General features: G+C 43.3%; 1 protein-coding gene across 24 annotated transcripts in view; it reads right to left on the reverse strand.

Annotated features, from left to right (window-relative positions):
* The window catches only part of nrxn3a (neurexin 3a), a 444,245-nt gene that overhangs the window by 403,569 nt on the left and 22,027 nt on the right, over positions 1 to 18,649 (reverse strand). For 18 of the 24 annotated variants that reach the window (XR_008752966.1, XR_008752965.1, XR_008752967.1 and 15 more), the window contains exons 3-5: positions 16,699 to 16,719; positions 16,221 to 16,250; positions 15,644 to 15,709 (exon numbers count right to left, since the gene is read on the reverse strand). Coding sequence is in view for 20 of the 24 variants with exons in the window: in XM_055863842.1 (XP_055719817.1) it covers positions 15,644 to 15,709; positions 16,221 to 16,250; positions 16,699 to 16,719 (117 nt within the window). In the remaining 4 variants the exon portion in view is untranslated. The remainder of the gene's footprint in view (positions 1 to 15,643; positions 15,710 to 16,220; positions 16,251 to 16,698; positions 16,720 to 18,649) is intronic. The other 6 variants (XR_008752968.1, XM_055863857.1, XM_055863844.1 and 3 more) reach the window with 1 other exon arrangement.

Here is an 18,649-nt window from a genome sequence, read left to right on the forward strand (position 1 = left end):
CTCTTTGTTTCTCATCTCCTCCATCTCTCTGTTTCTCATCTGCTCCATCTCTCTGATTCTCATCTCCTCCATCTCCATGTTTCTCATCTCCTCCATCTCTCTGTTTCTCATCTCCTCCATCTCTCTGTTTCTCATCTCCCCCATCTCTCTGTTTCTCATCTCTCTGTTTCTCATCTCCCCCATCTCTCTCCTCCATCTCCTTCATCTCTCTCTTCTCCATTGCTCTCTCTCGGACACTTACTTGTCGCTCTTCTACATCTCTCTCTGTATCTCCCTCTTCCTCTCTCTCCTCCATACCGCCCTCCTCCATCACTCTTTTCCCTCCCGCTCTCTCTCCCTCCTTTATGTCTCACCCTCTCTCTCTTTCTCCCCCCCCCCCCCCATCTCTCTCCTCCACCCGCCTCTCTCTGTGGACTCAGTGCAGGGAGGGAATAGCCACAGAACACAAGAGATAGAGCTGATAGAAAACAGAGAGAAATCAGAAAATCCTCTGTTTGGTACAAATCTGCGCTCCATGGCTCCAGCCCTGATAGCAGCATCCTATATCTGATATGGAACGTCTGGCTGGTACATTCATATGTAGCCTATATACACCCCCTGCTTGTTCACATGGATTACTTCATTTATTTGATCTATAAATCATCTCGCCTCCCAAACAACCTAGCCTGAACAGATCCAGATGGCGTACAGATTAGAGTATCTGTGTATCTGAAGCGCTATGCTCAGGCCAATGGTGAATCAACAGAGTGATTCCAGAATGGGGCACGGGGTCTTATGACCAACGCATACATACGGACATATTTTCTATTACACTGATTCAGTATTGCATCAGGATGACAGAGAAAGATGAACAGAGGTGGCATAGAGAGAGAGAGAAAACTATGTGAAGAGCAACTGTAACCCAATGTCATGCCTCCAGCACACAGAGAACCTAGGGCTTCAATTTCACCAGACAAAAATCTAAATGAGCAGAGGGAAGAACAGAAGCGTGTGTGTGTGTGTGTGTGTGTGTGTGTAGACAGGAGACCGTGATCAAAGCACTAACCTCTCGCCACGGCAGCTGAGACTTGGGCCATCCATCAGTTGTAACGTTCTCTCTCTCTCTCTCTCACACACACACACACACACACGACGTCAGGCATGCGGTGGGTCCCGTGGGCTGGGATGAGAGGGACGGTTCTGTGGGTTGTGTGAGAGTACCACTCCATCTCTATCACAGGCTGCCGCTAGGAGTAACGTAGACCACATAGTCACCACACCCTGGGAGAGGATCTGGGGGTCTGGGCTCTTATCATGGTGGAGCCATAGAAAAAGAACAGGCAGAAATGGGTGGGGAAATTAAATGGGTGGGACAGATGTATCACGTCTCACGGTCCAGCCTAATTTGGCGGCACAACATAATTATACAGTGTCCATAAGAAACCAATAACAGCAGCAAGACAGAAATATGATGACACAGAAAAAATAGTTTCTAAATTAGTCTGTTCCACAGGGGAGAACGACTGTGGATTTCATGATGAGGCCGACCGCGGTACTGCAGGAAATGTTTCCAGATGGGTGTCCTTAAACCGATTACTTCAAAATCACACACAGACAAAGTTATACGGATCATTTAGTTGCTAATGGCAGGCTGCAGTACCCCGGTCGGCCTTCAAGTTGACTTACTCCATGAGAGGTGGCAGCACTGAGCTAGCCTGCAACGTCATTTCCTCGAGTAGCTCAAACTGAGCATTCAATGTTTCCAAAACTCCTCCATGTAGCAAGATGGCGACGCACTTCATTTAAAACTTCCTGATCATTAAATATGCCACTGAGCATTCTCATAGGAAACAATGGGGTGATGTCATCGATAGCTTCGTCCATATTTTTTTATCCACCAGCTCACCTTGCCATCATACAGGTAACAAGAAAGCCAACACCATGAAACAGAAAATATTCTGAATATTATTCCTCTCTTGCTTCTTTCCTACAGAGGGAAGCCACGCCCAGATGCACTGGTACAAACGAAAGGCTGCACTCTTATCCAAGATGCCTGCACACATGAAAGAACATGACTGCCTTCTTTGAAGCCTCTGATTCCAAAAACAGAGCAATTGGGGGAAAACCCACCCGGCGACACAATGTATATTAACAGGGAAAGGAAGGGAGTGACTTGATTGGTGTGCCAGTCAGCCAGCCAATACACCAGTGGTAGAAAAATCAGGCCAGCCAAGGCTCTCGCAAACGCATTGATTTGTCCCTATTACCGACGGCATTAATTGAGCTTTAGAAAGCAAATCGGGTCGCAGGAATCTGGCTGGCTGGGTCTCAATCCGTAGGGAATGTATGACTGAGGGAAGAAGTGGGCCAGTTTTCTTCTGGACTTCTTAGGAGAGAAACTGATCCATGGTGGATTGATTCTCAGCCTAGACGTAATGTATTAGAGCATATGCACTCACAACCAGCCACATACAGATCAATGGATGAGCGTTTTAATTTAGCAGTTGAGCGAGTGGACTTTAGAATGGCTAGGTGCCTCAGATCTGTTTGTGCTGCATGGCCAACCACTATCGTCAATGGCAAGAAAGCACGAACAGATCTGGGATCAAGGTACCTTGGCAAGTCAGGACACTATTCATGTGGACAATGATAGCCTGGTGAAGCAAAGATATCTAAAAGAGCTTTTTTTCCCCCCAAAGTCGTATTGTATTTTCTTACCACCGGAACATTTTGGAAACAGATGCCTTCATCATTGGTCACTTGTGTGGTCTCTCTTAGGTCATCAGTGCCAAATCAACTGCCATTATTAAATTGCTATGGAGCCCTATAGGAACATCAGTACTCACTATGCAGTATGGGGCCTCTGGCGTGTCTGGTCTGTCTGGGTAAAACAGATACGACAGATGTGCACATTACATCAATTATGGTGTGCCCTGCCCTCTACCACTGTCTGACTGACGTTGCCAAGTTGGGAAAATATTGGCCAAAATTAAAATACAACTAAAATGGATGACTCATGTTCTGGGCACCTAAGAAAGGAAGTCGATTGGTAGAACGACAAAAAAAAAAAAAACTGCTCGCAGACATTCCATTCCATAAATTATGGGGTGGCCTGCCCTCTGCCACTGTCTGACTGACACAAATACGCGCAGACACACATTCCCACATAAACGCTGTGAGAAAAGCTTCTGGTGGACTGGACTAAACAAAAAGCCATCTTTTGTTTTTCACCCACAAAATAAACATGTTCTCAATGAAATGCTTTTCAATCTCCTTTACTTGGACCCATATCTGATCAGGCTGTAATGACGGTTGGCGAAAGGTCACCAACTCTACCTTTTCACTGGTGTGTCAGCGTCATGTTACCGGGTCGGGTTGCTAGGGCCACCAGAAAGGCTTACCTCTACCCTTTCCTGGCAGGAAACTGACACCTTGAACCCAATACCCTTCAGTACCTCAGGGTAGGGTAATGATGTACCCTTCATTTAACCTCTGGCTTTTACCTCTCATCCCTAAACTATCTTCCTCCCCTCTCTCCTCTCCCTTCTTTCTTTCCCCTCTCCTTCGCTCTTCTCTCTCTCTCAATAACAGGTAGGGTTCAGCTGTGTATATCACTGTGCCCTCTTACTGCTCTGAAAGTGTCTGAATATGTCAGGATTAGACTGTCATAGCAGGGGTTCGTTGTCTTAGTGAGCTCACACATGCTGACACACACGCTAACACACACACAGCACGTTGACACACTCACACACACACTCTCGCTTTCTCTCTCTAGCTCTCTCCTTATTTCACAAATATACACACACACGCTCTCTCTATCTGAACAGTAGTGAGTGTATTCTTGCCGTGTATCTTCTTCTACCTGCACAGTGCGGAGCGGAGCTCATGCATTTTTAACAACACACACATCATTACATTTCTGTCCTACATGCACTCTGCAGACAGGAGAGCCACACTGGGGCAACACGAGAGAGACAGGAGAGAGGGAGACAGGAGGAGAAGAGGGGAGGGGCGAGGAGAGGTAGATGATATAGGGTATTCGACAGACCCGTATTTCTACAGGATGATAGCTGATATTATCTTCTTATGGCTGCGGGGGCAGTATTGAGTAGCTTGGATGAAAGGTGCACATAGGTGCCCATAGTAAACTGCCTGCTCCTCAGTCCCAGTTGCTAATATATGCATATTATTATTCATATTGGTTAGAAAACAATCTGAAGTTTCTAAAACTGTTTGAATGATGTCTGTGAGTATAACAGAACTCATATGGCAGGCAAAAACCTGAGACAAAATCCAAACAGGAAGTGGGAATTCTGAGGCTGGTTGATTTTCAACCAAGAGCCTATTGAATTCACAGCGAGATATGGATGAGTTTGCACTTCCTACGGCTTCCACTAGATGTCAACAGTCTGTAGAACCTTGTCTGATGCCTCTACTGTGAGGGGGCCGAATGAGAGGGGAATTAGTCAGGTCTGCCATGACCTGACCATGCTCTAACTATGCGCGTTCACATGAGAGGGAGCTCTGTTCCATCGCTCATCTGAAGTCAATGTAATTCTCCGGTTATTCAAGATTTATGTTAAAAACATTCTAAAGACTGATTCAATACATCGTTTGACATGTTTCTACTGACTGTTACGGAACTTTTGGACATTTCGTCAGCTTTTAGTGAACGCCCTTCCTGATGTTGGATTTGTTTACCATACACGCTAACAAAAATAGCTATTTGGACAAATGATGGACATTACCGAACAAAACTAACATTTCTTGTGGAAGTGGGATTCCTGGGAGTGCATTCCGACGAAGATCAGCAAAGGTAAATGGAGATTTAAAATCCTTTTTATGAGTTTTGTTGACTGCACAATTTGGCGGGTAAGTGTATGGCTTGCTTTTGTGGCTGAACGCTGTTATCAGATTATTGAATATTGTGTTTTGCCGTAAAGCTTTTTGAAATCTGACACAACGGATGCATTAAGAACAAGTGTATCTTTAATTCTATGTAAAACACGTATCTTTCATCAAAGTTTATGAGGAGTATTTATGTTATTTGACGTGGCTCTCTGCAATTTCTCTGGATATTTTGGAGGCATTTCTGAACATGGCGCCAATGTAAACTGAGGTTTTTGGATATAAATATGAACTTAATCCCACAAAACATATGTATTGTGTAACATGAAGTCCTATGAGTGTCATCTGATGAAGATAAAATGAATCACTAACCTTTGATTATCTCTATTTCTGCTTTTTGTGACTCCTGTCTTTGGCTGGAAAAATGACTGTGTTTGGCTGTGATTTTGCGGTGACCTAACATAATCGTTTTTGGTGCTTTCGCTGAAAAGCCTATTTGAAATCGGACACTTTGTGGGATAAACAACAAGATTACCTTTAAAATGGTATAAGATACATGTATGTTTGAGGAATTTTAATTATGAGATTTCTGTTGTTTGAATTTGGCGCCCTGCACTTTCACTGGCTGTTGTCATATCGATCCCGTTAACGGGATTGCAGCCATAAGAAGATAATTATACCAGTTAGAGAAACAGTTGCCCCATATAAACATGTGTAATTCAATTTCAGGTCAGAATAAACAACAGCCAACCCAAGTTCAGCACTGTGCTTCACACACACACACACACACGCACCACTGGAGGCTGCTGAGGGGAGGACGTAATAATGGCTGGAATGGAGTCAATGGAGTGGTATCAACCATCTTTAATGTCTTTGATACCATTCCATTGACTCAATTCCAGCTATTATTGTGAGCCGTCCTCCCCTCAGCAGCCTCCACTGACACACACACACGCTAGAGAACAACCAATAATCTGTGTCTTTATAGCACGAGCGCACCTTGCCTTTTGTTGTGCTGCAAGCTACAGCCTGCGCTACTCACTCATTGTTAGCTAGCGTGTCCTAAGGAACCTCTGAGTTGCATCGCTTGGTAGCTCACAACTCATGCTGTATATCATTTAACACACTTGAAAATGCGGCATGGCTATTTTGAAACTATTAATTACTTCACTGTTCAGCAAAACAATGTCCAAGGTTACACTTTATTCAGTAAAAAGATGTCGGTAGCTTGCTAGCTAGCTATCTACCAGTAGTTAGCTTAGAACTGAAGCTAACTTTGCTAGCTAGCAAGCTTACAGCAGAAGCTAACATCTGTTCACTACCCTATTCATTTATTTGTAATAATATGCAAACCATAACGCGATATATGCTGAATTCAAAGCTGATTGTGACTTGTCTTTCCAGGCGAGCTGCTTGGCTGCATCATTCAATGTGTGAATACGCCATGCACGCGGCAAGTAGCACAGTGGTCTTCAGCGCAAATATGTCATAAAAGGCATTCGGCAGATGTAAATTCATCCGCAAACACAAACATAATTGTATATACAGTATATCTTTGATAAAATAATTTATATGGTTGAAAGATAATGATTAAATAATTCCACTCTGAAAGCTTAGAACTGTATGAAATTGATTAGAATCATAAAATTATAATCTGATGACGTGTGTAGTTTTGGTTAAACACTGTATCCGTATAGTGGGAAAACACAGACTGTCTGAGCAAGGCGTAGCTCAGGATTTGAACTTGTATGGGGGGGGGGGGGCGAAGGAGGGGGGCGAAGGAAGATACCGAGAACAGTTAGACTGTGTTTGAACCAACCTGGCAGGAACTGAGAAAACTTATGAGGACAGGGAGGACTTCTTAAGGTTTCTCTAATCTCGGGGGGAATGGAACTGTCGGCTGGGTAGTGATACACAGTGGTGAGAACCATGAAGAAGGATAAAACTCACCTACTGTTTGTGTGTTAATATGTGCATAGGATATCTACTGTTTGTGTGGAAGTATGTGCGCAGCTATAAAATGGATGTCTTTGTATAATGGAATTAAGAGAGCTCTCGTGAATAAACATTTGACTATTGTAGGCTGGGCCTCTGTCTGTTTTCATTTCAACCAGTATCTTATCAATTCTGGGTTGCAGACTGAGTCGTTAATTGAAGTTCAGTTTATGAACATCGAGAACATAATTCTCATAACAATCTTTTATGACTGCGTTCATGAAGCCCATTCAACAGACCAGGGTATGAACACGGAAGTATAACGGTGGGAACATGTCCCTTGCACACGGTATCAGGAGGGGCTGGCTGTTATCTTAAAGATACAATGCACGCTTTTATGAAAGAAAAGAATAGGCTCCAAATGTTGCTGATCAGTAGGCTAATATAAAGTCCCAAATGGAAGGGAAACAGATTGTTTGTCATCTGTAGCCCCATAGACTCCATTGAAATCAGTTGAAACAACCTCAATAACTCTTCTATTGAATATGCATTCAACTGTATTGTGAGGAGGCCTATGCCATCTTGATTTACAGAGTTTATCAAGAGTTACCACAATTCGCATAAGATCATTACCATTATGTTGTTTTGTGGTTAGATTGGTAAAAACAACGACAAAATGCCGTATGATTTTAAAATTGATTCATTAATGCATACATGGCTTTCTCTGGGAAAAATGTGTCAAACATTTCAAGTTTGAAATTGAATGACTGAATATCGGCATTAAATATCAGCCATCGGCCTTCTTGAACACCAGACAAATCGGTATTGGCATCGGCACTAAAAAACCCATATCGATCATTCTCGAAAACACAGCAGCATGCCAATGATCCTGCCATCGCAAACCGGGATCCGAGTTACCATGATGGCAGCCATGTGCCGCTTGAGAGGAGTATCGATTATGCATAAGAGCAAGCCTTCACTCTCTCTCACACACACACACACACACACACACACACACACACACACACACACACACACACACACACACACACACACACACACACACACACACACACACACACACACACACACACACACACACACACACACACACACACACACACACACACACACAGGATATATAGTCCAGGAAGTGCATGCTAATTAGAGCCAGTGATTCAGAAAAGCTCATGAGCTTCATGCCCCTTTAAAAACATCTACTTCCGCCTTTGATATATCAATTATAACAATACTTTTCAATGGAGCATGATCAGGTTTGGCAATGCCATTTCATGCATATCTGACTATCTGGCATCTTTGAAGGCTTCCCATTGCCCTTCATAATATTTGATTGTGCACCTCTATGCCTGGAAACTACATTACCCATCATGTACTACCACTGCCCAGGGCCCTGTGTGAACATAGTGATGATCAGAGAGATGTTCAAAGGGAATCAATACTTATTAGATGCTGATCTAAGGTCAGTTTTCCTCCTAATGAATAAGGTAAGGACTAGCAGACAGTAAACTGATCCTAGATCTGTGCCTAGGACAATGATCAAAAAGATGCTCCGGGGGAACCAATGCTCATTAGAGAGGCTAACTAGGCTCCATCCATGCATGGCAGAGGTAGACAATGGCTATAGAGATGGAGCTAGCACTGCTGTCACACACACACAAACACATATACACTGCTGTCTGATCTCTGACCAGTGTAATGAGGATCCATCAGAGTATTCCCTACTGCCACCTGGCCCTAGCACTGCTTCAGCACGACTAGCACAACACACACGCACGGACACACGCACCATCACAACAGCCCTCATGCACACACACATTTAGGTATAACGTGCACACACTTTTAGGTATAAAGTCAAGGTGGAAATATCTGCCCACACACACACACACACACACACACACACACACACACACACACACACACACACACACACACACACACACACACGTGTGCTGTTTACGTGTGTGGATTAGAAGCCATACAGCCCAGAGGGGTTGAGCTGTAGAGAACTTTAAAAGGTCATCAGAGGTGTAAGTGATCTAAGTAAACATCCTCAGGCCAAACTACTCATAATATACTCCTGTCTCATTAGCATACAACCGTTACCACACCATCTCCTCATACTGCTAAACAGACCAACACATGCACCTGCGCACGCATGGCCACACGCACAAAAACATACCAGAAACACACAAACACACACAAGCTACCTAAAACGAAGCAACAGCTCCCAAGCCCGATACGGAATACAATTCCATTGTTTCTGAATAATGTGCCACTTCCATTTTGTATGGAGTCTGTCAAAAGCACACCACCATCAATGTGACAACAGCAAAACAGCACTTGATGACAGGTGAATTGAATGAAGTGTGACCTAAGCAGTGGGTGGACTTCCTGATTCAATCGGTCTCGTTTGTGTTCCTTTTTTTCTCTGTGGATGTTCTCTGAGATTCCTTCCAACATCAGATCAACTTTAAAGCGGCAATTTGCAGTTCCAACCATACAAAAAGCGGTCACCACGACCCTGTTTTGGTGAACAGCTGAGGGATGGCGCTGGAGAACCGTAAACACTCTCAGAATGCATAGACATGTCTTCAGAAAGTCTTCACACCACTTGGCTTTTTGCACATTTTGTTGTGTTAAAAGATGGGATTAAAATTGATTTAATTATCTTCACAAAGTACTCTGCAATGTCAAAGTGGAAGAAAAATTCAAACATTTGCACACAAAACAAAAGGAAAAATTAAACACTAACATATCTTGATTACATTAGTATTCACACCCCTGAGTGAATACATGTTAAAATCACCTTTGGCAGTGATTACAGCTGTCAGTCTTTCTGGATAAGTCTGTAAGAGCTTTGCGTACCCGGATTGTACATTCTTTGCACATTATTCATTTAAAAATTCTGTCAAGTTGGTTGTTGGTCATATCTAGACAGCCATTTTCAAGTGTTGCCATAGATTTTCAAGCCGATTTAAGTCAAAACTGTAACTAGGCTACTCGTCTTGGTAAGCACCTCCAGTGTATATCTGGCCTTGTGTTTTAGGTCACTGTCCTGCTGAAAGGTGGATTTGACGGAACCTCTAGAATTTTGCCGGTGCTCAGCTCTATTCCGTTTTCTTTTAATATAAAAAAAACTCCCTAGTCCTTGCCGATACCAAAAACATGACGCAACCGCCACCAGGCTTGAAAATATGACGATGTGTTGTGTTGGATTTGCCCTCAAACATAACAGTTAGTTATCGGGACATAAAGTTCCATAACGCTTTGTTATCAGGATATAAAGTGTATTTCTTTGCCACATACATACTGTATGTAACACAATAAAATGTGGGAAAAGTCACGGGATGTGAATACGTTCTGAAGGCACTATAGCTATAGATACGTGGACTGACCCTCCATGATATAAAAATGATAGTTTTCATCATTTTTTTGAGGCTCTTGAGTGTTTGTTTACAGTTACATTGTTTACAAACAGTGGAGTAAAACAAGCGTATATTTTTGGTAATGCTGAGCGACCCGTGCTTTTTGAGGGAGGTTCGGTTTCGGTTCGATTATATATATATATATATATCTATATTTTTTAAATCAACATTTTCAATTTCATTTCGATTATTTTTTGGGGACATTACATGCACTATGCATTATGTGGGTTGAATACTGTAACAACACAGACTAAAACAATGAATACAAGTCCCATGATGGAAATGACTGCCCATTAGGCCTACTACTAGGCCCAGAATTTATTCACATTACTTTGCTTTAATAAAATATTTCAGTTGTTGTTTGTTTAATTTGATGACTTTCATTTCATTTCAAGTCATCATCTCTATAGAGCTACGGCCTATGCTGTCTGGCAAAATTACTATTTTAGTAGTTGTTCAAAGTAAATAAGGCATACATTTAGGAGTGCTGACTACCAACTGTCTATCAAATCACTTAAAAGATGTATATTCAGTTAAAAATACCTTGCGAAGCAACTGCACTATGTATATCGTGCATTTTTCTGGTCTCTTAGCAGTCATAAAGGAAACACAGACCGGACACATAGCCGCACAAAAATAACCGACATTTCGGTTCATCGCTCAGCACAACCTTTTGGTTCTGATGGGGTACAACGGTTGAACTAAGCTCACGAGGCATCTCTATAAGTTACATTCTACAGGAATCAATGGGTATATATGTCAAATGTAAATATACATCATTCATTTAAAAGTCTAAACATGGATGTAGCAATTGCAGATCTCCCCTCTAAGTTTGATTTCAATTTATGTGCTTTAGGATATAAAGATCAGCAAAATGGTGCAGGGAAAATCAACATGAGAGAATACAGCCTGAGGGGATTTTTTATTGATTCAGTTCATCAATGAAGAAATCAACAAATGTGAGGCCAAGAGGTGCAGGGTGGCACACACACAAGTCTCAGGCCACCACCGCCCAGGGGGTGTGTCTTGTCTGCCTGGCTGACAGAGAGACAGCTACTGAGGGATTATGGGAGCAAATGGAATTACCTACCGTCCAAACGCCAAGATAACCATTTCATTATCAGTGTCTCACACACACACATTGCTTTTCACCCCCCTGTCACACACACCAGTAGAGCAGCATCAAACAACCTCCAGAGGGACAACACACACATACACACACTGCACCAGACAGGGGCAAAGGAACAGCTGACAAACGCTCTGTGGCAAGATTCAAATATTTGAAGAATCAAAGAGTTAGCAAAGGAGGAAGGTGGGAAAGGAACATGTAATCCCCAAAACTATGTTCTGAGTGACAAGTTAAAGCTTCCTCTCCCTGAGTCAAGGAAAGAATCCCATGTAATGTCCCTGAGAAATAAGTCCAGCTTATATTAAAGAAGTCAATATGAGATGATTGACCTTTTCCCTTCCCCTGGGTCCAGTCTGTATGTCCAGCTCAAACATAGAGCACTCTTTGACAAATATTCCATCGGCCTACGACACTGTAATACTCACACACCTGTTTTACTAAGACCTGAGAACCCCCCTAACACACACACGCACGCACACACACACACACACAAACATGCTGACACATACATACTAACCCTTGCACATCACTAACTCTTCTGTTTTTTTCTCCCTTTTAGTCGAGTGTGTGTGTGTGTGTGTGTGTGTGTGAGAGAGAGTGTGAGAGAGAGAGTCTCAGTCCCAGCGCTGATCAGCATTTGATTATCAATGTCTCCTCAAGGTTAGCAAGAGTAGACACCTCCTTAATGCAATCAAACCTGATTAGATAATTAGCATACTATTTGCATAATTTTTCTGCAATTCATTATCCAGCTAGTGAGTTCATCTATGTCCCCTGAGATGATCCATCTATCTCCTCCCCTCACCCCACAAACTACACGCACACACTTCTCCACACACACAAGAAAAATTGGAGCCATGGAAAGAGAGGAGCGTAAATGTCTGTCCCTGCAATTCTCTGTGTCCCCTCTAAACCCGCTTGTGTTTTTGTGGCTGTTTGTCGGCATATGCCCACTGCCAGCATGAGGCATGGCAACCGAGCTAAGCCTCAGTGTGTGTGTGTGTGTGTGTGTGTGTGTGTGTGTGTGTGTGTGTGTGTGTGTGTGTGTGTGTGTGTGTGTGTGTGTGTGTGTGTGTGTGTGTGTGTGTGTGTGTGTGTGTGTGAAGTTCAGGGGTGTACCATTTGAAATCCAAACTGTTTTGGGGTCTTTCTACTACCCTCACTCTGTGTGTGTCTCTGTCTCTCACTCTCTCTCCAGCTGGTGTGTGCAATCTCTCTCCCTCTCATGGCTGCATTACAGCATCAGTCAGTCAACCATAGAAAAGACAACTGTCCACCATTACTCAACCACACCACTGCTATCATTGAGTTACCACCGTTTTCACAGTGCAGAAATATTGCCTTTACGTCACCTTAATAACTGTTACAAAGATGTCAATGATAGAGAATGAAGAAGTAAATTATACATTGATTTGGTTAAGTAAGCGATAGGGAATGAGAACCTGTGCTATATCATGAATTAAAAGGCTAATTAAGGGGTGTCTAAGGCAAGGCACCATACTTTGGAAACCAATGAGCTATAATATCACCAGCCAGGTCACCCATGATACAAGTCACTATTCAACGTCCATCCATGTCTGAGGACGTCGGGAGATGACGTGGAAACCGGCCACTAGGGGCAACAGTGCGCGCTGTTACCTTCGAGTAGGTTTTTGGTTTTACGAAAGGTTTTTTGGACAGGGATGGCGGATGGGCAGAAGCAACTGCCTCCGATTCCAAAGGTTGCAAGTTTGAATCCAGTGATAGAAGGTTGTGTTGATATTTTCGTTTTAAGCCGATCCCAAACCTTAACCCTTACCATTAACCATTCAGAGTTCATGCCTAACCTTAAAAATGAGGAGTTCACTTTGAAAATCGGACTTTTGAAACAACTTCTAAATTTTGACGTTTGAGAAACATGGACGAACGTCTAATTTCGACGTGAGACCGTGAGAGCTGATAGAATATCACATGCACTCACTGGACCCCTTATTAACATGGGCCACAACATCTCTGCTGTTTGAGGCTATACAGGATAAATATGATATTTTTGCTTTGTTTATAAGTGTATAAGTTTCATATGATATCAGAAGGAGATGGAGAGGTCTGGGCCAAAACAACAAAACTTCTGCTTTGGCCAATACAGACCATAAGTGCTAGCACAGTCTTTATCATACTATAAACTAAGGTATTCCTTTTATCTATTATTCATTGTAACAGTGAGCGCCATTCATTTTTGCATTGTTGGCCTAAGTGGCAATCAAACCCACGACCCTGTCAATGCTAATGCCATGCTCTTAATAACTGCGGCACACAGGAAAAGTCCCACAGTGTGTAACGGTACTTATGACATACAGTAGCTATAGCATGCCATCGAGAGGAGGGTAGAAGTGTAACCTCTACGTGAAACCAGCTGAATGCAAGCACTTCCTGCCCTCCGCAGTGTTAGAACAGCTAGCCCACAGTGACTTCTAGAGAGTTACCACCATGAATCCCACCACATCAAAGCCTGCTAGTGTTGGGAAACACTGTCAGGAGAGGGGAGAGGGAGCTGGAAAGGAGGAGAGAGGGGGAAAAGAGACCGAAAGGAGAATAAAGAAACAATGAGATAGAGAGAGCAAGGCAATATGCGTGACTCCACACGACGGCTACACACTCTTCTATTACCCCCCCCCCCCCCCATCTTCCTCTGTGAGTCCCTCTGTCTTCTTGTCTCCGCAGCTGCGACTGGATGCAAATAAAGCCGTAATGGAGGTCCTGTCTGCTTAACAGGAGCCGACAGGGGGGCTGATGGGAAGTAATGTCTGCCGTCTCCCGGACGGATTAAACACAGGAAGCAGGAAGTGAGACAGACAGGAGGAGCAGGGAAGGGGAGAGGGAACACGTTCAGCACTAGAGGAGGATATTGATACAACACAGGGGTATACAGTATATCTCTCTGGGTTACATTTTGGGCTAGGAATGGGAAAAGAAGAGTGTTGCTCTCTATTTCATTTTAGGTAAGGTAGAAACACACACAATATCCATGTAGTTCGGCCAATCCTTGTCCTACACCTAGAGGGCCTCTGTGTGTGCAGGCTTTGGTTCTGACCCAGCACTAACACACCGGGCCTCCTACCAAACTGACTTTACAGTCTGGTTTCCCGTACTAAAGACTGTGACTTTGCCTTTTAGCTGATAATGTGACAGCTGGGCATTTCTCTGCTTTCATGCTAATTGTATCCCTTCTTAATGTCCAGGGAGCTCTGGGGTATTACAGTAAAGTCGGTCAGAGCAGAGGAGGCAGCTAATGCTTCACATTTCTCTACATCATCAGTCTCTCACTGTAAAGCAGTCATTGTGGTAAGCAGAGTCAGCATTAGCGGTGGTTTGAAAACTACAAAACCTTTTTCAGGCTACACACATCTTACTGGTGTGTGCTTATAGAATTTTTCCAAAAGGCCCATTGGTCAGAGTCAGCCAGCATGTGCCCCAATGGCCTTCTCTTTGTGTGTGTGTGTGTCTGTCAACACAGTACTCCAGTGACAAACTTAAAAATTACCACATCTATCAAAGTCTCTCGCTCTCCTCATTCATCTTTCCTCCACTCCGTCTCACTCTCTCTCCCCCTCACCTACAGTATTTCTCTCTCCTCTCTATCTCACAAAAGGAGTGCATTTGAAAGATATTGCAGCGTCAAGTCGTATCTTGTAATTGCATCATTCTCCCAAGGACATTTCATCACGGAGACAATTAACATGTCAGTCCGACATTACATTGTACTTTAGATATGAAAAGCAGATTATCAGGTCCTAATCCATGGACTCCACCGCAGACAATGGAGGGAGAAAGTGGAAAACATCATTCCTGAGCATCCTTGTAAATCTCTCGCGGCCTATAGTCATCAAACTGAGAGACTTTCTCCCCAATCTCATCCCGTCGATAATCCAGTACTCAGAACATCTAGAGCAGATCATTCCTGAATTCCATTTCCTCTTCGCACACTTACGATATATTCCTAACGACAGCTCCACACACTCCCTCCCTCACTTAGACTCAGTGAGCACTCTGTTTTCCTGCTTCAATTAAGGATAATTTAATTAATTTGCCTAATCCAAGCACCCTTGGTGAGCTGCCATTAGGCAGGAAACGCTAAACAGAGAGAGGTAAACACAATACAACAACACACAGAGACACACATCACACCAGGGGAGTGTTTTATTTTACACTCCAGCCCGCTGTTATCACACACATCAAGGAATTAGACAAAAAAAAGTGTAAATACCCTTGTTTTTGCACACAGAGGAACACATTTTAAAGAGCATACGGTGTTTTACATGGCACTCACTCAATCTAGCCCAGGGTTTCTTAAAGCGAGGGTAAGAGAAAGACTGATCTGTACCTTTGCTTTTAGCTAGGGAGAGGCGAGGAGGAGAGAGGTCGTAGAGGAGAGAAGGTAGTGTATCCACAGCGGAAGAGGAAGAGAGAAAAACCAACAGTGAATAGTTTGACATGGGAGAGTGCTTGATGAGTGGAGAACACAAATTAATATATGTATATTCATATATGCATATCATTCATATCAATACACAGTAGCACATTGGCACTGTAGTATAATCAGACTACGCTACACTTCAAACTCAGTCCTTTGCACACCAACCACACACACACACCAGGCAGTACCGTAAGCCTATGTTGGTCAGTGCATGCAAAAACACACATTTCTTAGATTGCAAAAATACTTAATCTACTGGTTTTTATGTACTACTGTAGCACTGTTATTAACATCACATATAGAGGAAAAAGTGCATTTGTCATCTGAAGAGAAAATCTTCAAAACATCACAACCAACATGCACACAGCACACAACCACACAGCACACAACCACACGGAAATGATGGGGTTTAGAAAGAAGAGAGGCATACCTTGCTCCGCCATCATCATATGTGAAAATCCTTGAGGGAAGGAAGGAACGACAGAAAGAAGGAGGAAAAAGGAGAGAGAGAGAGAGAGAGAGAGAGAGAGAGAGAGAGAGAGAGCACTTCAGAACCTATATTCCAATACTTTGTCGGTACAGTATTGTGATGTCCCATATTTTCCCGTGAAAGAAAGCATGGCATCAGACTCACAGACAAACAAGCTTCCCACAGCTAAGGGAAAGCTTCCGTAGTAGGACTAGAGTAGTTGAACTGAAGAAGTAGCTTATGTAACAGGGCTGACATCTTCGTAGGAACATTTTGGTTATGAAGACATGACTGCCCATAAAAAAAACGTAAATAGAGTTTCCATCCTTAAAAAAAAAAAAGTAATGTTCTTATTTCTATCATGGATTACAAGCGTCCGATGATCCTAACTTATTTTGCGTTATTTCTAAAATGAGATGGTTTTCCTCTGAACACTTACCTGGAATATTATTGTTGACCTCTGGATTCACCGTGGCAGAAAATAAGAAGCAAAATAACAAAAAGGAAAAAGAGAGAGGGAACGAGTTCCACAGTTAGAAACACTCTTTTTGCATTTGCATGGAACCTGTCATGCAAACCTAACACACCTGACACCATACACAGACACTACACTGTGCATGTACAGTGCCATCGGAAAGTATTCAGACCCCTTGACTTTTTCCCACACTTCGTTACGTCACAGCCTTATTCTCTCCAGGCGCATCCTGTTTCCGTTGATCATTCTTGAGATGTTTCTACGACTTGATTGGAGTCCACCTGTGGTAAATGAAATTGATTGTACATGATTTGGAAAGGCACACCCCTGTCTATATAAGGTCCCACAGTTGGCAGTGCATGTCAGAGCAAAAGCCAAGCCATGAGGTCGAAGGAATTGTCTGTCGAGCTCCGAGACACGATTGGGGGAAAGGTACCAAAACATTTATGCAGCATTGAAGTTTCCCAAGGACACAGTGGCCTACACCATTCTTCAATGGAAGAAGTTTGGAACCACAAAGACTCTTCCTTGAGCTTGCCGCCCGGACAAACTGTGCAATCGGGGGAGAAGGGCCTTGGTCAGGGAGATGACCAAGAACCCGATGGTCAGTCTGACAGAGCTCTAGAGTTCCTCTGTGGAAATGGGAGAGCCTTCAAGAAGGACAACCATCTCTGCAGCACTCTACCAATCAGGCCTTTATGGTAGAGTGGCCAGACGGAAAGCACTCCTCAATAAAAGGCACATGACAGCCCGCTTGGAGTTTGCCAAAAGGCACCTAAAGACTCTCAGACCATGAGAAACAAGATTCTTTGGTCTGTTGAAACCAAGATTGAACTCTTTGGTCTGAATGCCAAGCGTCACTTGTAGAGGAAACCTGGCACCATCCTTACGGTGAAGCATGGTGGTGGCAGCATCGTGCTTTGGGGATGTTTTTCAGTGGCAGGGACTGGGAGAATAGTCAGGATCGAGGCAAATATGAACGGAGCAACGTACAGAGATATCCTTGACAAAAACCTGCTCCAGAGCACTCAGGAACCTCAGACTGGGGCGAAGGTTCAACTTCCAACAGGACAATGACCCTAAGCACACAGCTAAGACAATGCAGGAGTGTCCTTGAGTGACCCAGCCAGAGCCCGGACTTGAACGCGATCTAACATCTGTGGAGAGACCTGAAAATAGCTGTGAAGCAACACTCCCCATCCAACCTGACAGAGCTTGAGAGGATCTGCAGAGAGGAATGGGAGAAACTCCCCAAATACAGGTGTACCTAAGCTTGTAGCATCATACCCAAGAAGACGCGAGGCTGTTGTAGCTGCCAAAGGTAGCTGCCATTTTTTTTTTTTTTTTTTTTTTTAAATATTAGCAACATGTTCTATAATCCTACTTTTTGCTTTGTCATTATGGGTTATTGTGTGCAGAGTGATGAAGAAAAAAAAACAATTTAATACATTTTAGAATAAGGCTGTAACCTAACAAAATGTGGACAAAGTCAAGGGGTCTGAATACTTTCCGTCGGCACTGTATATAGTGAGAGTATAGCACGGTCAAATATATTACATTGAAGTGAATATATTGTTGTAAGAGAACATCATTGTCATCATCTCATCTGTCCTATCCTGGGAAAAAGGGGATCAGTTCACCAGAACACCACTCGATCCCCAAAAACACATTCTGAAAAACATTGAGGAAGCATGATTTCTTCATTCAGCTTCAGTCACACAAACACACACACACACACACACACACAAAGACAACATACACAAACTCAGTTGGGACATAAATCCAAGCTGGGGGAAGCCCCAGTTCCCTGTAAGCAGGTTGTGAATTTATGATGTAAGCGATTAGAGCAGTAGTAGAGGGGAGGCTCTGTCCATACTCTTTGTCCCAGCCCTTTGGTTCTCTCTCACTGCAAACA

Source organism: Salvelinus fontinalis, chromosome 15 (assembly GCF_029448725.1).
Source record: "Salvelinus fontinalis isolate EN_2023a chromosome 15, ASM2944872v1, whole genome shotgun sequence".
Lineage (NCBI taxonomy): Eukaryota > Metazoa > Chordata > Actinopteri > Salmoniformes > Salmonidae > Salvelinus > Salvelinus fontinalis.